General features: G+C 34.9%; 1 protein-coding gene across 1 annotated transcript; it reads left to right on the forward strand.

Annotated features, from left to right (window-relative positions):
* The first annotated feature begins 9,885 nt into the window (after positions 1-9,885).
* dhh (desert hedgehog signaling molecule) lies at positions 9,886-18,390 on the forward strand. The gene is given in 3 exon segments (NM_001030115.2): positions 9,886-10,760; positions 15,475-15,736; positions 17,463-18,390. Coding segments are annotated over 3 exon segments (1,344 nt in total). The 5' UTR covers positions 9,886-10,448; the 3' UTR covers positions 18,233-18,390.
* The last annotated feature ends 5,367 nt before the right edge of the window (positions 18,391-23,757 follow it).

Raw genomic sequence — 23,757 nt, forward strand, 5'->3', positions numbered from 1 at the left:
AATTACAAATTATTAAATATATAAATACATTTGATCCCCCTATGATGCTTTATACCATTATGAATGCATAATCACGCCAATCAATACTAGAAAAACATAATTCAACAGTCTGAAACTGGCAGTTCTATAGTTATTACCAAACTACTACCGAAAAAGTTAACCCCCGATCGTCAATGTATAATTCGCAAACCGGTCGTAACGTCTAAATGCAATCTAGTGTAGCCGTCTGTTTGCTTTCTACTTTTTTTTTTTCAAAATAAATGTCCCACGTACATAGTAAGTTAACAGCCCGTTGTGTGCATATTAATGATCTCTTGTTCAACATATCAACGGCTGCTGAACTTTTAATGATGCAGCTGCTTGTCAGGTCCGAATGAAGTAGAATGCGACCTACATCAGGTAGCTACATCTAAATGCTGAGGCTGTGCCGTGAACAACGCACATCTGCATTGTGTTCTGATTTCCCTGTTGTCCATCGAGGCTCATAACTTACATGAGAACAAGGAAACAAGGGGGTTTGAGGCAATTCCATTTCTATATACCACAGATGTCAAACTTAGTTCATAGAGGGCTGCACAGTTTAGTTCCAACCCGAAACATACCTGATTAATCTAATAAAGTCCTTCAGGCTTGTTTGAAACCTACAGATAAGTGTTGGAGCAGGTTGAAACTAAACTGCAGGTCTGCAGCCCTCCAGGAGTTTGTGACCCCTGGTACATACTGATCACTTATTATTTGACTATGCCTAGGAATACCTTAATTTTCTCTATAGGGCACCTTTAAAGAAATTTGGGTGGAGGTCTGTCACTCGTGTTGATCAGCAGAGGGCATTTGATTGGTTCACATACTCCATCATGTTGGACAAGAGGAAGACGGGCAGTCTTTCACAGGTTGTGATAGGCTATCATTATTGTCAAAACACAAGAATGAAGGGGGGAAATAAGCAGATTAGCTTTCCTGTCGGTTGTTTGAAGTGTGCGCCAAAGTGCATTAGAAGATATTATTCCTTGTGGAAAATAAAAAACTCACGGCCGGAAAAGACTTCCTAATCAACTGATAATGGGCCGCGCTGCCCGCCTGCAAAGGCACATCCACACCCACCTCACACACTCACGACACACTCCTTTCACACACTCAAGGGTCTCTCACACACCTCAGAATACTTCATTATATAATATATATATTTTTAAATGAATAATTTCTTATCATTTAATTTAGAATTTCTTTCTTATGCAAGTAAATACAGACGCTCAATAGTTAAGAATAATAATGTAGTTAATAAAAACACTCTAATCGCTTTTAAACCACGTGACCACTTGTCGGAACCACTGTTTCAGTGAGTCCCATATTGAGCTTGGTCTCCATACTATTATAAACTGAGAGATGTGAAAACACTAGTTGTAACAGCACTTTGGTAAGTTAATGCTAATTATAATGCATGTTGACAATTATAATGACTCTTTCACAGTACACAAATGATACCAAAAGCTTCAGTAGGCTATTTTGCAAAGCTTTGTTCAGATGTTGAAAACACAAAATTACTTACATTTTGAAACATTTTTTTTACCATTTGCTTTAGACAGTTTGCCAATTACATCAACATTTTGGCTCTGGCTACAAAAACAACTCAAAACAAATAGTTTTACAGTTGGTCAGTTTTTGATCAGTTACTCATATATGCATAGTCATAATGGTGAAACGCTGATGTAAACAACAAATATGGATGCACAGTCATGTATTAATCAATATGTGTTCTGTCTATTTACGCTGTTTAAACCACTGAAAGAAACATGGTTCAAATCCTATTGCACTATGTAAAAAGGAAAGCGTGAAATATGTTGACACACTGAATTTAATTGGTGGAAAAAATATGTACACTGTAAAATCCAACAGTCAAAAAAAAGTGAAAAGAGTTTTGTACTCAGTGTTGAAGGTAATGAGTTTATTAAATACCTCATTACTTCAATTTAAATGGAGTAAGTTCACAGTACTCATTAGGATTAGTTTTTTTTACTCAAATTGTTCGTAGCAATCGGTTTCCTCAAACGGTTTGAGTTGCCTTAAATTATTGGGCTTTACAATACTCAGTTGGTTTGAGTTCACTTCATTTTTTGGGTTTTGCTGTGCTCAAATTGCTTCATTTACTTAAATGGATTAAGTTCTCAGTACACAGGATCAGTGTTTGAACCTTAATTGTTTGTTGCAATCGGTTTCCTCAAACGGTTTGAGTTACCTTTCTTTTTTGTTTTTACAATGTAAGAACAGTGAGCATTAGGGTTTTATCCTAATATTTCACTCACTTGATGATAAGATTAAACATGAATGTTTTTAAGATTTACCCTTGACATCCTCATTCAGTTTGTTCAACCACAAGCTACTTTTGTTCCTCAGCTCTTTCTGCTTTGTTATAACTTTTGACTGTGTAGTGCTCTAATCTTTTTTCCCAGTCTGACCGATTAGATCAGCCCAAAACATGACAGTAACTTCATTAACAGCAGCAATAAGCAGCCAAATTTGGGAGTTTGGTTCAATTCAGTGGCATTTTTGGCCAATGTATGTCATGAAAACACTTTATTAGCCATTAGACTACTTCAATATGCTCTTCAAATTGACCAAATAGACCAATTTCTGAATAGTATTTACTCATATTTTTGATGGGTAATATTTGGACTGGGATGCAGTGCTAGTGGATGTCATTGAGTACACATTTTCAATCCCACAATGCACTGTTAATCTTACAAATGAAAGCTGCCTTTGCAGGGTATCTTGTGTCTTCCTGCTCGAGCGCTTGCTGTACAAACATGTTTCTAAATCTGGTCAGCGTGATAGCAGGTACAGTACATTATCTGTAATATATTCTCGTCTCTTGACCTCTAACCTGTTTGTTTTGCTTCAGGAAGTTCCACCCTGATCTTCTATTGTTCTGTAAAGGTTCTAGAATTGCACCAATTACTATGTAGGCAAATCTCAATCTCTTACAAAAGCAATGAATATATAGACGGTGCATGACGTGACACCCAAACTAGGCCGCAAAATATCCATGCTCACTGATCATCCTGTTTATCCATGATCCCCTGTCACATTGCTCTGGACTGTGATAAGCATGTTATTTAAGGTAAGGGGCAGCCTATGAAGCTGTACATTGGCGCTGAATCCAGAAATCATGTGCTTTCAGCCTAGGACAGTCCACCCTGCCTCTTTCCTGCACTGATAACAGGGTGAGGGACGATAGAATTGACCGATGGTGGTGGGTCATAATGGGTGTCAGCTCCTTGACTCTTCTCGACAGCTTTTGTCTCAGGAAATGTGCATCTAGTCAGCGTTTTCCTGCTAAATCTAAGCCTGAGTTACATAAACGCGCTTCTCTGTAACATCTGACATGATTGATTGAACACCATCACCCCTGAAGATCAGCTGACTATTCAAGGCAGTTTTGGAATCAGAGGGCTTTGCGAATGACGCAGCATCTAATTTTGCTGAGGCCAAGTAAAGTAGCATGAGCTCAACGGCACTTCACTATTATAAGGCCAGGTGTAGTCACGATTGGTCAGTAAAGGGGAAAATGAGGGCAGGAAAGATCTGATTTTCTGTGCTGTGGCTGCTCAGGAAACTCAGCCATTCACTGCTCTATATACTCCCATCCTGAAGTTGAGGAGTGAGGTCACTTACGAGGCGAGCGGGTGGAGGGATGCAGAAATACTAATAACAATCACACCGTTTCCATTTTCAAACTCTTGTGTTTATTTTCGTTGTCTTCTCCGCCCCTTTAATGTTTAATGGGAGCTATTTTCTCTATTTCCGCTCAACAGAACGTCAGTATCGCTGATTGTGCTCTTGAAAGCGTTTGTGTTCGTGATTAAAGTTTTCCTTACGTATGCTGTTGTTTGTGGTGTCTGGGATGTGTGATTGAACTACAGATCCTTTTGTCAGCATTTTGGAAGTACATACAAAAACATCTACTGCATGACCAGGATGGATCTTTGATTTGTTCTGAAGTGTTGTAGGAACTATGGCTTACTTTATGGGTATTTTGGCTATAGCACAGTGTGATTCTAAAAGAATACAACAACTTTCACGTTTATGTACCTCGAGTGTCTGGAGGGGGTCATATTGAACAACTATGAACTTGTTTTCTACTGGAAAAAAACTTTAAGTAATCTTCACATTGATTAATAACCTAAGGTTTCATACTGTTTCTTTGATTAAATACAGATTTTCACAGTCACGGTATTCTAATCACCCTGTATAATAAATAGGATATGCTTTTGTGTTAAAGTATATGCAATGTTTAATACATTTACAAAAAAATTATATGATTTTATTTTTAAAAGTTTGAATGTTTGTAACTTTCCATAATATATATTTTTAAAATATTTATATTTTTCTTCATAATCTTCTAACTTCTAGAAAATGTTTTCATGCGCTTTATTAGATCTTTAATTGGACGATTTTCATTGAAGTTGTTTAAAATTGTGCATAACTAGACTACCTAAATACAAAATACTATATACACGTTTTATGTCTGAGATTGATGCAAAAATAAACTGAAATGTTAAAAAGTTTTTTTTATATGTAAATTATGTAAAAATATTAGTTTAAAGTGTAACGCTATTATATATTAATTTGAGTGCTGGGCAAAATTAATTGTGATCAATAAAGCAAGATTTATCCTGGACAATAAATCAATGTATGTATTATATAACACACTTATGTTACCATAGATGAGTTATTGTGTTGAAACTTATGGAGGAAGAAACCTGCAAAAACAATAAATAAATAAATAAATACGCAAATATAAAAATAAACGAGTAAATATATCCATAAATTCTTGCATAAGTAAAACACTTAATAAATAAATATGCAAATAAACATATGTTAAAAAAATCCACAAATTCCCACATAAATAAATATTTAAATATTTAATAGTGTGGGCAGACAAACAATTAAATAAATTACACTAAATAAGAAAATGCCAAACTGAAAGTTTATTAAAATAATATTTGTTTAGTATTTTCATATTTCCTTTGTGCATTTTTTAAAATTATTTGCCTGCATGCACTATTAATTATTTATATATTTATTTATGCAGGAAATTGTGGATTTTTACATTAATTTATTAATGAATTAATTTATTTATTTGTATATTTATTTATTTATTATTTTATTTATGCATCATTGTAATAGCATTTCAATCAAATCAAATCAAATTACATAATATTTGTGTGTGTATTATATATTTTTATTAAGTATATGTAATACACACACACATACATAAAAACATAAAACTGTACAAAACTTTTTTTGATTTTTATATATTTGTATATAGAGAGTTGAAGTCAGATTAGCCCCCCTGAATTATTAAACCCCCTATTTATTTCCCCTACCACACCACCACCCCCATTTTCTGTTTAATAGAGATTTTTTTCAACATATTTCTACAGATAATATTTTTAATAACTGTTGGAATATTCAATCAATTGCATGCATGTTCAATAAAAAGGTCAGGGGAGGTTTTTCTTCAAGGTTTTAGATATTGGCAGTTTATTGGATACAAATGAATAATTCAGTTCACAGAATTCTAGTATCCTCAATGCAATGCAAGAGTTACATCGAGGAGGTGTGCCTCCGTTTTCATTTCCTGACTTCAACTTATATAGGCAGCTGATATTAACAGGAGAACTTTAGTGAAATTCGCCTTTTGTCAATCATTGTCCAGTCCTCCGTGGACTGCACACATCCATACGTATTATTTTTCTACGAATTCTCTGCACAACATTAAAAGCATAAGACTTTCTGCGTTCAATTTTAACACCTTTATTCTGACAGGAAGTTTCTGCAGAGCTGTATTTAATTTTGGACCAGCATTTATCTACTTCTGCAAAAATGGTTCATTAATATGCAAAACATTTCAGACTCAAGAAAAATTTCTGTTAATATATGACCATTAAATGACCAAATAAAAATAATTGTTTAATGAAAAGAAAAAGAGACAATAATAATAAAAAACATATATTCCTTTTCCCAATATAACTCATTTCTAATAGTGATTTATTTTATCTTTGCCATGATGACAGTAAATTATATTTGACAAGATATTTTTCAAGACACTTCTATACAGCTTAAAGTGACAATTAAAGGCTTAACTAGGTTAGTTAGCCAAGTTATTGTATAACGATGTTTTTTTCTGTAGAATATCAAAACATATAGCTTAAAGGGGCTCATAATTTTGACCTTAAAATGTTTATTAAAAAAAAAAAATTAAAACTGCTTTTATTATAGCTGAAATAAAACAAATAAGACTTTCTCTGGAAGAAAAAATATTATCAGACATACTGTGAAAATTTACTAGTTCTGTTAAACATCATTTGATAGGTAGGTAAATAAAAAATATACACACACACATAAATAGGGGTGCATGGTAGCGCAGTGGGTAGGATGATCACCTCATAGCCAGAAGGTTGCTGGTTCAAGCCTTGGCTGAGTCTGCTGGCGTTTCTCTGTGGCGTTTGCATGTATTCACCGTGTTCACATGGGTTTCCTCTGGGTGCTCTGGTTTCCCCCACAAGTCTAAAGACATGCGCTATTGGTAAATTGGGTAAGCTAAATTGTCCGTACTGTATGTGTGTTAATGATTATGTATGGATGTTTCCCCAGTGATTGGTTGCAGCTGCAGGGCATCCGCTGCCTAAAACATGCTGGATAAGTTGGTGGTTCATTTCGCTGTGGTGACCCCAGATTAATAAAGGGACTAAGCCAAAAAGAAAATAAATGAATGAATATAAATACAGAAATATAATCTTTATATAATTATTTTATTCTACTTATTATATATTTATGTATAATTATTTCAAAGTTGTCATTTGACACGAACGGATGTTGCTTTATAGTTGTTTTCGACTAAGTTTGAATAAGTAATTTCAAAATGTAATTTATAAGTTTAAAAAGTTCCAGACACTTTGCACAAACTAAACGACACCAAACACCTTCAGACCTGAATTATGTTCCAAGTTTCTAAAACATGTAAAAGTATGTTCAGTTCTCGAGGCTCTACAAATGAGACCAAATTATAATAATTCAAATTCAGCACTCTTTAAGTATATGTATTTTCTGTCTATTTAATGAACATTAGGTCAGAACAGTTGTACTTCCTGAACATTATACCAAAATAAAATAGAAAAAAAAAACAAAAAACATACATGATTGTTGTACGTCTGTGTCTGGAATGAAGTGATGCCATGCTGCTGAGCCTTACTGCCATTTGATTGAATGACAATCGTCCACTCTCATGGACTGCAGGCTTTAAATTAGATGAAATGCTCAGGAGCCACAAAACACACACACATAAAAACGACATGTGATGTTCATTGTCCATGTCCATTGTCCGAAGGGGTTAATAGTTTTGTTCAGTAGTATGAAAACATTTGTGATGTCAGTTTAATTTAAACCTGATAATCAAATAAAGAAACAATATCTAGCAAATAAAATATAACTCTTAATGTGAAGGACTAATACATTTCCTAAAAGTCTTAATATTTGTTTTATGTGTGTGTGAATTAATCGTCTATACTGCCAAATGTCTGTATGCATATCACATGTCAGCAGAAATCATTTTAATATTTTACTGCTCTTTATTTTTCTTCCTCTCGCTCGCATTGCCATACATTGACTTGAGATATTTGTATTGTCTTCTAATTTTGAGCCATTGTTCTGGGGTGGTTTAAAAGCATAGAGCTGATAAAACATGGGTGTTAACAGCCCAGAGGTCCTCTTGGCTCAGGGCACAGCATGTGTCAGCCACTGTCTTCTGTTTCAGGAGAAAAACAAAGAGAGAAATTAATGAGTCATAGAAATGTTGGGAATGACTGTGTTATCTCTCAGCAGGAAACTGTCAGTGAAGCCCAGATTCATGTCAGTGACCCTCACCTGCATGTAAAGACACCACAAGCGGATGGGTTGAGGGTAAATGGGAGCTTTTTTGCACTTCTAGGAGAGAGAGACTGCCGCTTAAGGCTTTGTCTGATTGTTGTTTTACAATTCATATAGTTTAACCAGCTTAAAAAAAAAAAACTCTAAATTGTAAAAAATAATAAGGAAAAAGTTTTTAAATACTATGTGCAGGCCCATAGCCAGGGGGGTTTGGGTGGTTCAGGTGGTTCGAAAGATTCACCCACCACTGACAAAGGTCCAGAATTTGTCTCAAACATAAGTTATTTGTCCTATTTTAATTGCTAAGCATCATACATTTTGAAAATAACCCATTAAAGCGTTTAGACCAAGCAGAATCTAAAGTCATCTTTCACCACTGACCTACTGTATTGGAAATAAGAAAACATTTTAAAAGGAACTTGTTCAAAATCTTGGATCTTTTTCTTGGAAAAAAATGGCCAAATTTTAATACTAATTAGGTTGTTGTCACCCATGAATCTTCAGATGTACTTTTTACAAGAGAGGCTATAAAAACATCATTAAGCTCTACATTGTTATTATTATGATTGTTGTTGTTTTTATTATTATTATTATTATTACTATGTTTTAATTGTTCAATATTCAAATGACCAAAATCTGACTGAGGACAGTTGAATGTGCTGCTCGGTTTGTTATTTGCCTAATAGACTAAATGACAATAGGCTTCAGTTTTAAATTTACAACTTTGATTATTTCCCCCCTAATGATATATTATGTAATCCATTTGTAATTTAAATTATTAATAAGTTACATTATTAAAATATTAAATTAATAAATATTTAATAATTATTTATTCTTCAAATTTCTTTATTTTAAGTCTTTAGGAAATACATTTAGTCAAACAGTGTGGTTATGATGACCATCTGACAAGCCAATCCAGGTAAAAATAGTGCTTAAAATATCACTAAATGCAGTATTTAAACCCCATAATTAAATAGAAAACTGTAAAAAGGTCCACTTTTTGAGAGAAAAAAGTACACCCCTTTCCACAGGCTGGCTACGGGCCTGACATTTACTTCAATGTACTGTACTTTAGTTAGCTGTTTTTATCCAAACATCTATAAGCCACATTGGAAATTGTCCATTTACATGTATGTTTATATTTTAATAATAAAGTTGATATATTTCAGTCCATAATATGCATTTGTTTTATTTAATATAAAACCTTTTTTGTTTTAATCATCTAATAATTCATAGAAAGCAAAAAGATTAACTATTATAAAAACCATTCCATTTTATCCAGTATATATATATATATATATATATATATATATATATATATATATATATATATATATATATATATATATATATATATATATATATGTACCTTGGCATTTCTGTGTGGAGTTTGCATGTTCTCCTTGTGTTAGTGTGGGTTTCCTCCGGCTGTTTCAGTTTCCCCCACAGTCAAAAGACATGCAGTATATGTGAATTATGTAAGCTAAATTGGCTGTAGTGTATGTGTGTGAATGCAAGAGTGTATGGGTGTTTCCCAGTGTTGGGTTGCAGCTGAAAGGGCATCCACTGCATAAAACATGCTGGATAAGTTGGTAATTCATTCCGCTGTGGCGACCCCTGATCAAAAAAGGGACTAAACCGAAAACAAAATGAATCAATGAATGAATGTTATTTAATGTAGGTATTTTTTAGCCTTTTACAGATAATCCCGTATGATTTTATCGTGAACAAAAGCTCAGTTATAATTATAATTCTTAACAAATATTTTCTACAGCCATTAAAGTTAGTCAACACTGTTTTGTCAAGCGAAAATACAAAAAAAAAGAACTTACTGAAAGTATCCCCCGCTATTTCCAATACAAAAGCTGCAATATGACTTCACAGTGGCATGGCTGGAAACGCGCGCGAGCAGGAGGCGTGTGCGCCACTGTCCTGGAGCGCGCGCAGGAAGGGAGGGTGATTTCTGTCCGGTCACAAATACTCAATGGTCCGAGCGCAGCGGTTAAAAGCGGGAGCAAACACGCGTCGAAACAGGCCGAGCTCTCAGACAGTAAAGGAATGAAATTATGTTTGAAAGCGACTGTCAGGCAGGACAAACAGAGACGCGCGCCCTGAATCCAATTCCAAAGGAGGCTGTTTCGCGCGGAGCTGTCCAAGGTGGGGTAGGATGATGGGATGAAGCACCTGTTGCGATCCCAGTATCTACAAACGAGGATGCCATCAATTCATCCTTGCTTGGAGTACTGAAACATGAATATATGAATAGATTGACGTAAATATAGTAGTAATGATATGGATTGATTTTCACTCATCACACCTGCCTGGATGCTTTGCTTAATAATCAGGAAACCAGCACACTTTGGTCAATGATTCACGAAATCATTCCCCGCTTTAATTCAACACCGTGATATGGACATGGAAAAAGTCAGTTGTGTCAGAGAGATGTCACGGGGTGTTTGGAGAGACGCTCGCGCTGCAGGACTCGCGGCTCGCTGATCTCCTAGCAAACTCCACGCGCGTCAATGACGTTGGCTCCTTGGTTAAGGCTGGCACGGCTTGGCCTGCTGACTGCGTGTCTTTATTCATGGCTGGTGGTTGACGGATGCGGCCCGGGTCCCGGTTACGGCGGTCGCCACAGGCAGCGCAAGTTGACTCCGATGTCCTATAAGCAATACGTGCCCGGCGTCTCCGAGAACAACCTGGGCGCGAGCGGAAGAGCGGAGGGCAGGATCACGCGCAGCTCGGAGCGCTTCAATGAGCTCGTGTGCAACTACAACACTGACATTGACTTCAAAGACGAGGAACGCTCCAATGCTGACCGCTTCATGACCAAGGTAAAGGAAACCTGCATGTTCAGGCTAATGGTTCACAGAGTCGACCGTGTTGCAGATGGGTCACCTTAGTGCTCGTGTCTCTTAACTTGTAAACAATATCATGTGAACATTGTAAACTGAATTTTCAGCATCATTGCTTTGGTCGTCAGAACAACAAGTCTTCAGAAGTCATCATCATAGTTTGATTTAATGCACAATGATCATTTTTAATTATTGTTATTGTTGAGAAAGTGCTGCTTAATTTTTCTTTGTGTGGAAACCTTCACTAACTTCATTCAAAATTACTCCTCCACAGGCATAAAATTACAAATATGTGGATGTAAATATAATATAATTTATTAACTATCCTGTTAATTTTTTATTCTTTTTTCAAATGTTTCCCAGCATGTCATGTTTGTCTAAGCAAGAAAAAAAATCACAGTATTTTTTATAATGTTTTTTTATTTCTTCTGGGGAAATTTTTATTTTATATTTTGGAATAAAATCAGTTTTTAAAAACTGTTAAGTAAATTTTACTTTAAAAAAACTATTTTAAGGTCAATATTATAACAATATATATATATATATATATATATATATATATATATATATATATATATATATATATATATATATATATATATATATATATATATATATAATTTTAATTGCCTATTAACCAGACCACTGTCCTCCAATAACTTGCCCAACTTGCCTAGTTAATATATTAACCAAGTTACATATTTAAAGCTGAATACTAGTATCTTGCAAAAGAATAAGAAAAATAGTATGCAGTTGCTAGAAAAAAAATACATTAGTTATTAGAAACTAGTTAGGTAAAGCAATTAAACTGAAAAAAAAAAACTGCTAAACAACACTATTTATAAGAAGAGAAAAATTTCCCAGGAGGGCTAATAATTTTGACGTCAACTGTACACGCACACAAAGTATACTGTTTATAATGTGTAAAATGCTTTGAATGTCTGGAAAAGCTCTATATAAATGTAAGGAATTGTTAATCATTATTATTTAGTTCTTTAAATATACAATTAGTTGCTACTGTACAGATTGAAGCAACATTTACATTTTTGTGCATATATCAGGTTTAAGCTATGTTACATTTAGACACTCATAATCTTTAGTACAATTAATTACTAAATGGATTATCAGCCTGGTTACTGTCAACCATATTTTATATGCATTTACAATTTAAAGCAATTCATTACCCCTCCCCTACCGCAACAACGGCATTGACAAAATGAAAAATAAAATATGTATCTTTCCAGACTTTCTGAGTTTACAGTGAGAAAACAGAGTGTACCATATTTGTTCAGTCCATATGTAATCATTTAACATGAGAGGCTTGGCAACACCTAAAAGAAGGAAAATAAGTGCATCAAGATCTATCATCTTGAAGATATATAAAAGTTAACAGTGAGGAAATACATTATGCCATTTTTTTAGTCAATACGTTATCACCTGAGGGTGACGCGTTGGCGCAGTGGGTAGCACAATCGCCTCACAGCAAGAAGGTGACTGGTTCAAGCTCCGGCTGGGTCAGTTGGCATTTCTGTGTGGAGTTTGCATGTTCTCCCCGAGTTCACGTGAGTTTCCTCCAAGTGCTTCGGTCTCCCCCACAGTTCAAAGACATGTGCTATAGGTGAATTAAATAAGCTAAATTGGCCACAGTGTGTGTGTGTGAATTCAAGAGTGTATAGGTATTTCCCAGTGTTTGTTTGCGGCTGGAAGGGTATCCGATGCGTAAAACATATGCTTGATTAGTTGGTGGTTTATTCCGCTGTGGCGACCCCTGATTAATAAAGGGATTAAGCCAAAAAGAAAATGAATGAATGTTATCATTTAACATGAAGGGCTTGGTAACATTCTAAGAGTACAACAAAGAAATAACATAGAAAACACAAGTAAATAAATACATATATTCTAAAGGCCAGGGAGTTCTTCAAAATATTTAATAAAGAGGGACCATTTGTCCAGGAATTTGCATTTTAAGCCTCAAATCATGTATTTAATCTCTTCCAATTGAATGTAAGACATCACTTCACCATATTACTCTTTGTTAAATGCACAGCTGTAAAGCCACATATGAATTACAGTAATTTGATAACTTCTACAGTGAAATAGCTCTGTGTAATTTATTAACACTTAAAGATTCTTTGTTTCATATTGCGTTTAAAATCTTATTCAAAAAATAGAAAAAGATTTCATGGCATGAACCAGAAGCATTAGAGGCCCTTTCAAGTTCCTCAGCCATCCATGACATACTTCATGCACAGTTAAACAGTGCTTGAAAAAAACAAAAGGGTTTTGTTATTCCTGTAATTCAGCTGATTCATTGTCAAAAAACTGAATCAAATTAATATGATGATCAATGACAGAACATGATTCTATTCTGGACAAGCCCTGCAAAATTAAAGATTCTTATATGAATATATAGCCTTTTAGAAATGTTTACATGTGTCAAGCTGAAACTATAGGAACAAACTAGTCCAAGCAAAGCAACTCTGTCAGTCACATTCCCATGATGTTGATAGAATGTTTACCCATGTTGCCATGTTCCCTAGCAAATGTTAAAAACGTGACATTAGGACTGTCTGGACTTCCACTTCCCCATTTAATCTTTAACCAACTTCTTTGTTGGTGAGCTTTAAAATGATCACTACACCTCTACCTCCTTAGCCAAGAAGTCAGTGTGTTTTTCCTTGTTTGAACATGATAAACATCCAGCAAGTAAGACAGATAACATTACGAACAGAGCACACTAAATATATATATATTTTTATGTCAAATAAAAATCTCATGGGAATATGATGATATTTTCAGCTAAATGACTTCGCCAAGGCCTAATCTGTCATGGTATCATAGGTCGTTTTGAGATATTACTGATAAGTGTGATATGGCTGATAAGTCAGCACCCTAATGGAAGTGCTTGGAGTTGGTGTATGTGTACGTATGCATGTGCCCTCTCATTGCGCAACTCTGAAAGCTATCCTTTGTGCATCTTTTCAAGCCTCCGCGGGGTCGCCTGTGCAGAATTCTCGCCTGTTGAAGTAATGGCACCATCGGAAAAGCCTCTATTGTAGTTTTCACAATGAATCGCCTCTGTCCAACAGCATTGCGAGAAAAATCTCCCCGGTTTGTTTTCTTCCCCTCTTGATTTCTCACTCTTGCTGTCACATTCCCAAGAACACTTCTAAACATTCCATCCCATGGCCCTCTCGCTCAGACTGGTCCTTGCTTTCTTCTCGCTCTTCTCGGCTTTTCGACCCTGTCTTGCTCTCTCGCCTTTTCCCATACCCTCTCCATAGCACCCTGGGTCACATAATATTAGTTTCACAGACAAATAATACTACTTTTTTCACAGATTCTCCATTATGTGAGGTGTAGAAGGACCTAACGTTTTGAGAAAGACTAAATGCTGTATTATAAAGTCTCAAGGTTTTCACCAGGGTCATTCAAAAGACTGTGTGAAAATGTTCCCATCGTGTGAAGAAAAATGACCTTGACTGTACTCTGTGACCATGCTGAAGTGTCTGAAGAATGCTGGAAATGAGTTAAAGTAGCTTTGTTCTTATTGTTAGATGTTAAGGAGGGTGAAAATGGCCCTTTGCATTGCTGAATAAGCTGAAGAAGAAATTTCTAATGTCTAGCAGTTCCAAAATTTACCATGGAATTGTGGAAACCAATAAAAAGTATGGTATTTGCTATGCTTTCAGCCTTTGCTCACCTCTGGTTTAAATCATTTATAAAAAGGAGGAATTCTGACAGACTGATAAAACGTAAAAGTCAAAGGAGTCTACTGAGATTTATGGACAGTCTTCAAAATATTGTTCTACGCAAAAATAAAAGACACATACAGTAGGTTTAGACACACATAATTTAAAATAACGGTTATTTATTGGCATCAATGGTTCTAAAAATAACTTTTAACATTAATAGTGCACAAAATGTGGTTTGTGGTGTTTATTAGATTATTATAATGTTCTTGACCCCAAGAAAATGGTTCTTTTAAGAATTATTCTCTGCTAGGCTCTTTGGAGAACCAAACAATTCTACCAAAGTGTTTATTTATGGCACAGGTGTCAAACTAAGTCCCTGGAGGGCCACAGCTCTGCACAGTTTAGCTTTAACCCTAATTAAGCACACCTGATTCAGCTAATTGAGTCCGTCAGTCTTGTTTTAAACCTCCAGGTGAATCTGCGGTCACACTATAGTGAACTTGCGAAATTCTGTAGTACGGCGCTGCAAAAAGGAGCGGGATTAAACAAGATGAGTAGACATTTAAAAAAGCGAGCAATTGGTCCATATTTAAAATTTCTCTCCAGAGAGGTCATGTTTTGGTCCTCGATTGATCTCACGCATTTAAGTGATGCAATTCCGCAGGTCAGCGTTTCAAAGCATAAACTTTCCAGTGCAGCAACCTGTGAAACTTGCCGCATGAGCTTGCGTTTTCGGTCTGATGCATTCGCGTACAAATGAATGGAAGTCTATTTGGAGAAAAGTCCAGTGTGATCGCAGCTTGAGTGTTGAAGCAGGGTTGGAACTAAACTGTGCTGGGCTGCAGCCCTCAAGGAAGCCTGACAACCCTGATCTATGACATTGGTTTTGAAAACAGCCTTTTAAAGTCTTTATTTTTAAGTGTATATGGAGATTATTTAAAAAAAATCCCCTTAGCACTTTTGGATAACCTATGTGAAATTATATGTTTCATTTGCAGCGCTGTAAGGACTGTTTAAATAAACTGGCAATAGCAGTAATGAACCAGTGGCCAGGGGTTCGACTGCGGGTGACAGAGGCCTGGGATGAAGATGGCCATCACCCTCCTGGTTCTTTACATTATGAGGGCCGTGCAGTCGACATCACCACCTCAGATCGGGACACAAAAAAATACGGCCTACTTGCACAGCTGGCAGTCGAGGCAGGATTTGACTGGGTGCACTATGAATCCAAGTATCACGTGCACTGCTCTGTCAAAGCAGGTAAGCTTTTTTTCATTGTGATTTCTTATTCAAATATTTTCACTTAACACACCCAAGTTCATTCTATCTTCGTTTATTACTCCTCAATTTTGTTGTTTGAACACATAAACACAAAAGTTTGAAGTTAAAATATTCAGAAGAATGCTAAAAAAAGTAGATACTGCAAGTCCAAAGTATTTTTTCCCAAATATGGAATGCAGTGACTACCGGTAACCAACATCCAACCAATAACTTCTTTTATGTTAGAAAAGAAATTCAAACAAATTTTAAAGCCCTTCATTTTTGCCTGAGCTATCTCTTTAACATCCTGCTATATTCTCAAACCTTTCAGCTACCATTAGCTCATGGTCACAGTAAAAGGTGTGTGTGGTTCTGTGGCTTCACTTTTTTTTACTTTCTGCTTTTCACTCCATTAAAGGAACAGTTTAATAAATATAAAAAGAATAGTATACCCTTAGACCATTTCCTAACCAGATATGTCATGAGTGGCCTGATGCTAGTCTAGCACATAACTCTAGATGCTACCTAAAATACCACAGCCAATCAGAAATGCAGAAACAGACTGTTTTATAATGTAATTAATAAGCATTTAACCTCATTAACATAATTAAATGTACATACTGAAACACTGATATTGTTGGCTTGCAGTGAATTCACAGTTCTAATCTTCTTGTTTAAACGATATATTTTCTAGCCTTTATTCTTTTCACTGTATACATCTAAAATAATAGCTTAGCTCTTCCCAGCTATGTAATAGCTGTAAAAGGTGCTAGATTTCTAAATGTGCTATCAGATTAATAAATGGCGTTAAGGGGTAAAAGTAATTCACTTATTTTTTCACCTAAATAAAAAAAAAGCTTGATTGTGAGGATATTGGGGGTTAAAAAGATTAATAAATCATATTAAAATCAACATGATACCCACATGAAAAGAACCTATATAAACATATATGTTTTAAAATAGGTTTTTAACATATGTGACAAATCTGTCGTTTTTCTATATTATAAATACATATAATGTATGTGTACATATATATATATGCATATGCATACATGTACCTAGGTTCCTATATGTATATTTGTGTGCATATATGTTCACCTATTTGTTTACCTGCACATTAGTAAAATTATTAATATCCAAAAAATTCAAATTTACAATTTTTATTTACTTTAAATATAGTACAAGAACAAAAATAAGACAAAGACAGAAAAAATGACACACCATTTTACATTTCCTTCTTTTCCACTATCTTGATACAAGAAAGATTTGACCTTGTAAATGTTTCAGGAAACATGTGGACATCACAGTTTTCCATCTCCTCTCACTTATTTGCCATAGTTTGCACATACATACGTTTTTTGCTTTTTTTTAGTTAGTTCTTAGTTATTGCCTTGATAATAGACAGCATGAGCTAGGCATCATGTCTGAATTGCTAAAGTGAGATATAAGCTACTTTATAGGAGACATATCTTGTACATATGACTTATATGTTGATATAAAGAAGCAATGCAGGAGATCTATATGGCCTGTATATGCACATATATGCACCTCAATTTTGCCTATATGTGGGATATATACACATAAATGTGCGTATATACTGCATATAGGTTTCATATATGCGCATATATCCTCATGTATATCTTTTCATATGGGTCTCTGAGGGTCAGTAAATGATAACACATTGGATGGATTGATTGATAATAAGTCATTCCCCTCTACATTACAGATCACTCTGTAGCCGTGGAGAAAGGTGGCTGCTTTTCGGCATCTGGACTTGTGACAATGGCTGATGGTGTACAAAAGCCCATGTCATGTTTGTGGCCTGGAGAGAAGGTGCTTTCTGTGTCCGGGTCAGGTGAAGTTGTTTTTAGTCGGGTACTTCTCTTTCTTCATCTGGACAGAGAGAGCAGAACCAGTTTCTTTATTATTACTACTGAAAATGAGAAACGAATAGCACTTACTCCCAATCACCTCATCTTTGCGGCTCACAATCTCAAACTGCACCATCATGACTATGAAACTGTATTTGCCAGAAATGTTAGGATTGGGGACTATATACTTACTACTGGTGGCGATAGAGGAATCCAGTCATCTAAAGTGGTCTCAGTTTCTCTGGAGGAGAGGATGGGGGTTTATGCTCCCTTGACAGAACATGGGAACCTATTTGTGGATGGCGTGCTGGCGTCCAACTACGCTACTTTTCAGGATCACGGACTCGCGCACACTGTATTTTGGCCTTTTCGTGTCCTGTTTGTCTTTTTTAACAAAGAAATGGAGGAGGACTTGCAAAGAGTGGCGGTGCCTTATATCTGTTCCACAAATCAGACCATTCTCACAAGTGTGATGCACAGTAGATTATCCAGTGTGTTCAAATGGCAAGATGCCACAAGGGCTGAAATGGAAAATGCTTTCTTGCAACAAAAGGAGGTTTACTGGTATGCAAGGCTTTTGCACACATTAGGACGTATATTTCTTGACCCACAAAGATTTTATTGATGGTCAAGACACTGAATATGCTCAGGGATGGGCAAAAATACTAAAATGTATTTTAAAATAAAATACCAAATACCTCAATCTTATATGTATCAAAATAAACTACAAAACACATCAGCCACTAATGTATCAAAATAAAATACAGTAGTTTGAAAATACTACAACTTTTACAAGGGAACATGACATTTCTTCTCAAACCTTCCATCAATAGGCATATTTGATCAATCTCTTCACCATTAAACTAACTTCATGAAGTAAACAATGCTTGAGCAGCTTAAGTCAGCTTCGCTGCCAACTCCATCTCTACTCCTGTACATAGGTATTTATAAACCATGGATTTTTTCATTTTAGTATACATTTCATACAGAAATCCCTGTCTTGAAGATGTTTAATCACTGTAAAAAACATGTAATGCAGATAATGAGATGAAACATAGTAGTACATCTCTTCATTGTGTTTCCATCCATTGGGGGCTCAGTAAAATTTAAACAATTAAATTTTTGTGCTCACATAATTTTTAAAATAAATTTAGATATAATTTTTTATGAATTTAGTAAAAACAAGATCCAGAAACGACAAAAATTTCCATAAATCATGTTTTTTTTTTTTTTTTTTTTGCAATTCTACTCTTCACTGCACAACGTAAAACATATTTTTTTCATTTTCTTTTTGGCTAAGTCCCTTTATTAATCAGGGTTCGCCATAGTGGAATGAACCGCCAACTTATGCAGCATATGCCTTTCCAGCTGCATCCCATCTCTGGGAAACATCCATACACACTCATTCACACTCATATACTACGGACAATTTAGCCTACCCAATTCACCTGTACTGCATGTCTTTGGACTGGGAAAACCAGAGCACCTGGAGGGAACCCACGCGAGCGTGGGGAGAGCAAGAGCATGTAAATTCCACATAGAAACACCAACTGACCCAGCCACGGCTCGAACCAGCTACGTTCTTGCTGTGAGGCAACAGCACTACCTACTGCGCCACCGCGTCAGCCAACGCAAAACATAATATCATTAAAAGTGGAGTTATCCGTTTTTGCAAATAAACTCTTCATAGACAGACATCTTTCCTTTTCATTAGCACCTGCAAATCAACTGGCATTGGAAACAGCCAATGAAGTATTGTGAGTATTGCCACCGTAGGACTTATTTACTTGACATCTACATCAGCAATCCACCTAAATCTATTATTATTTGTGCAGTATATCCATTCTTTCAAGAGTTCTTCTTTAACTGCAGAGTCTCAGTTTAACTACTTAGTAAACCCTAGTACACCATCTTTAGGTGTTATGTGTGTTGCATATTTTCCATCCATACTCCAAGCATTTCTTTAATATGAATCAATTTTCTGGTCTGATCTCAAGCCAAGGCAAATAACTGAGAAAGCACTAATCAGAGGCTGCATATTAATGATGTTATCATGTAGACTTCTTACAAAGTATTTTACAGTATTTTATAAATACAAAAATACTAGATACTAAAGTATTTTGATACAAAATATTAAGCCTTTTTCATCAACCCTATCAAATATAAATGACAAAATACAATTTTATATTTGAAATACATACAGTTGAAGTCTGAATTATTAGCCCCCGTTTATTTCCCCCCAATTTCTGTTTAACAGAGAGATGTTTTCAGCACATTTCTAAACATAATAGTTTTAAAAACTCATCTCTAATAACTGATTTATTTTATCTTTGCCATGATGACAGTAAATAATATTTGACTAGATATTTTTCAAGACACTTCTATACAGCTTAGAGTGACATTTAAAGGCTTAACTGGGTTAATTAGGTCAACTAGGCAGGTTAGGGTAATTAGGCAAGTTATTGTATAATGATGGTTTGTTCTGTAGACAATTAAAAATTTATATAACCCAAAGGGGCTAATAATTGTGACCGTGATATGTTTTTTATTTTAATTAAAAACTGATTTTATTCTAGCCGAAATAAAACAAATAAGTCTTTCTGCAGAAGAAAAAGAAATATTATCAGACATACTGTGAAAATTTCCTTGCTCTGTTAAACATCTTTTGGGAAATATTTAAGAGAGGAAAAAAAAATCAAAGAGGGTTTAATAATTCTGATTTTAACTGTATTTTAAATACTTGTATCATAAATAATGCCCATCCCTGAATATGCAAACATAAAATCAACTGCAAAACAGCTTTTTAAACACTACTGACCAAAAAGGAATTGTAATAGACACTATAACTGGTATGATTACTCACCTCAGAAAAAGGTCCAGTTGTGGTTAATTCATTAATGTAAATGTGTTGCATATACTGTATGTAAAATATATACAAGGTAACTTGTTTTTTGTCCAGATTTGACTTGTCACTGAATAATCACCATATGGACAGTAATGGAATTAATAATGTAGACTTTTTATTTTTATGTTTATTTTACGAGAAAATATTTCAAAGAGCAATAAATATTTATTTTTGTACTTTTGGATTTATAATATATATTTCATGTAGTGCTGATTATGGCCTGAGGCCCTTTGTTTTGTTTGTACTTATTTCTACAATTGTAATTTACTGTGTTGCTAAATAAAGCTGAGTTGCTTACATTTTATTCACACAAAACACATTAGAGATTTTTTTTCTCACATTTATTTGATCCAATATGAAACATTAGTTATACAAACCAACCTGTATTTCAATTCAACTTAATTCAATTCATGTTATTTCTATAATGCTTTTACAATGTAGAATTTGTTAAAGCAGCATAACATAAAGGTTCCTGTTTGAATTTTAAAAAAAATTTAAACTGTGTTAGTTCGGTTTTCAGAGTTGAAGTATAGTTCAGTTCAGTTATGTTTAAATGACACTGCTGAAAGTCCAGACACAGAAGAGCAAATCCATTGATGCACAGCTCCACAAGTCCCAAACCAAGCAAGCAGTGGTGACATCATCATCCTGTATCACATCCTGTAGTTGATAATTTAGTTCTTAATATGAATGAGTTGAGCCAAACATTGAGTTAACACTGTTTAACCATATATAAATAATTGTAATCAGCTTCCAGTGCTCAAAATCATCAGCCTGTTTTTACCAAGTATTTCACACCCCCTTGTGGGCACCATAAAACACACCACTCTCTACAGATGATGTGAATAATATGATTCATAATCTCTTGTATTTCTTCCCCATCACCCCCCCCCCCTCCCATTTATTTTAAGCTTCCTGAAGTCAATAATAAATGTATAAAGTAATTAATGTAATTTTGTCCATTTGTCAGCCTTTAACTTTTATTATTATTATTTCAAGAGGTTAAACTTAGCTGATGATTGATAATAAAGCGTATTTGGCATGCTGTCTTAGGAATGAGCCCTGAACTCAGAATATCCTCGAGCCTGGGGCTCCCTACCGTTTGAAAGGCGAGAAGGGAGTTTGAGCTCAGGTAGGTCTCGAGAACTCCCCTGCTTATGAACGTGCTGAGATATATCTAGCCAAGAGTTATCTTAAGATGCTATTTTGGAATAGTCAATTTACTTAAGGTGTATGTCTTTGGATGGTGGAAGGAAACCAGGGGGAAAACCACGCAAACACAGGGAGAACATGCAAACTGTGAAGCAACAGTACTAACCACTGGGCCGCCATGCCACCCTATCAAAGTGGGGGTGGAAGGGGGGATCCTTCAAAACTAAGATGATTGGAGTGGAAAACTCTTGTTATTTATAGTGGGTCAGTATTCATCTGATTGGTGGGAATATACAGATCTGATGCTGTACCAGCTGTGTTCAATCATAAGCATGTGATCCTCTCAAAATTGGTTTATAAAGAAACCACGCTTAAAATATGACATATAGTATGATCATTTGTCCTTTTTTAAAAGCACATCATATTTTTATTCATCATTTCACATATACAGTTGAAGTCAGAATTATGAGCCCCCCTGTTTATTTTTTCCCAAACTTCTGCTTAAAGGAGAGATTTTTAAAACACATTTCTTAACATAATAGTTTTAAAAACTCATTTCTAATAACTGATTTATTTTATCTTTGCCATGATGACAGTAAATAATATTTGACTATATCTTTTTCGAAACACCTCTATATCTATCTATCTTAAAGTGACATAAAAAGGCTTAACTAGGTTAATTAGGTTAACTAGGCAGCATAGGGTAATTAGGCAAGTTATTGTATAATGAGGGTTTGTTCTGTAGACTGTCGGACAAAATATAGCTTAAGGGGGCTAATAATCTTGACCTTAAAATGGCTTTTAAAAAATTAAGAACTGCTTTTTTTCTAGCCAAAGAAAATCAACTAAGACTTTCCCCAGAAGAAAAAAAAAATCTGACATACTGTGAAAATGTCCTTGCTCTGTTAAACATCATTTGAGAAATATTTAAAAAAGAACAAAAATTCAAAGGGGGGTGGGGGGGGGGGGTTAATAATTCTGACTTCAACTGTAAATTTAACACAAATGTGGTAACACTTTAAATAAAAGCATATTTGATCCATATTGTGGTGTTTTATTTTCAGAAAAGTTATTTGCAACTAACTTAGTCTCTTCCTTTGCTGATACATGATTACTATGAATATGCTAAATCACATTTGTAAATGTAGATATTTGGCGGTGAGGTGGGGGGATGATTATAGTAACCCATTAAGGAGTTTTTGAAAGTGCATGCTTTTCCCTTTATTTCTTCACAGCTCTGAAGGTAAAGAACCCAGGATTATCTTGTCCATGAAGGGGGCAGATGGACACACACCCCCACTGGAGAAGAGATGCTATAAACCCTATCTGGTTTAGGCCAATGGTAAAACACTGTAATGTAGGCCCACCCAACCATTAACTTCGGAGAACCAATCAGATGCAAAGCTTAGTCAGGCTCCCTTCAAACCTTTTGTGTTCAAACTAATTCTGCATGGTGAAAGCCAGGAAGAAGTTGTCAATGGGGTATAGTATGGTCAGTCAGGGTGAACAGAGAAAAACAAGTTATGTTCTAGGGCTGCACAATATATCGTTTTAGCATCGATATCGCAATGTGATCATTCACAATATCACATCGCAGGATATGCAATGTTGAGTCTGGGTTATAATTTATAATTTGAATGTGTTTTGTTTAATGTCTGTAATTGTATAATGACTTTAAAATTACTTAAATATGAGAAATTGTACAATTATTGACCATAACTACGATTAATTTTACTTAATTATATTTATTTTTCATTTATATTTCATTTATAGTAAATTCCCTTATCTTTTAACTGATTAACTCTACTTTAATACTTTAACTGCAGCTACATATGCTGTATTCTTGACTTATAAGCACATGTGTAATGTGCCTAATGATTTTGTTTTCATACTTTGTTAATAATTAATTTTTTATTACTAAATTAATTACAGCATTATTTACAAACCAGTTATTTAAGAATAGTTGGCGGCTTTTAAAGATCACTCAGAATGAGTTAGTAAATGATTAATAAACTATTCAAATGAACATTTACAATTCGTATTATTCAGGCATATACTTTTAGTTAATTTGCATGTTAATAAATGCTTTATTA

This window comes from Danio rerio, chromosome 23, assembly GCF_052040795.2.
Source record: "Danio rerio strain M-AB ecotype USA chromosome 23, GRCz13ab, whole genome shotgun sequence".
NCBI lineage: Eukaryota > Metazoa > Chordata > Actinopteri > Cypriniformes > Danionidae > Danio > Danio rerio.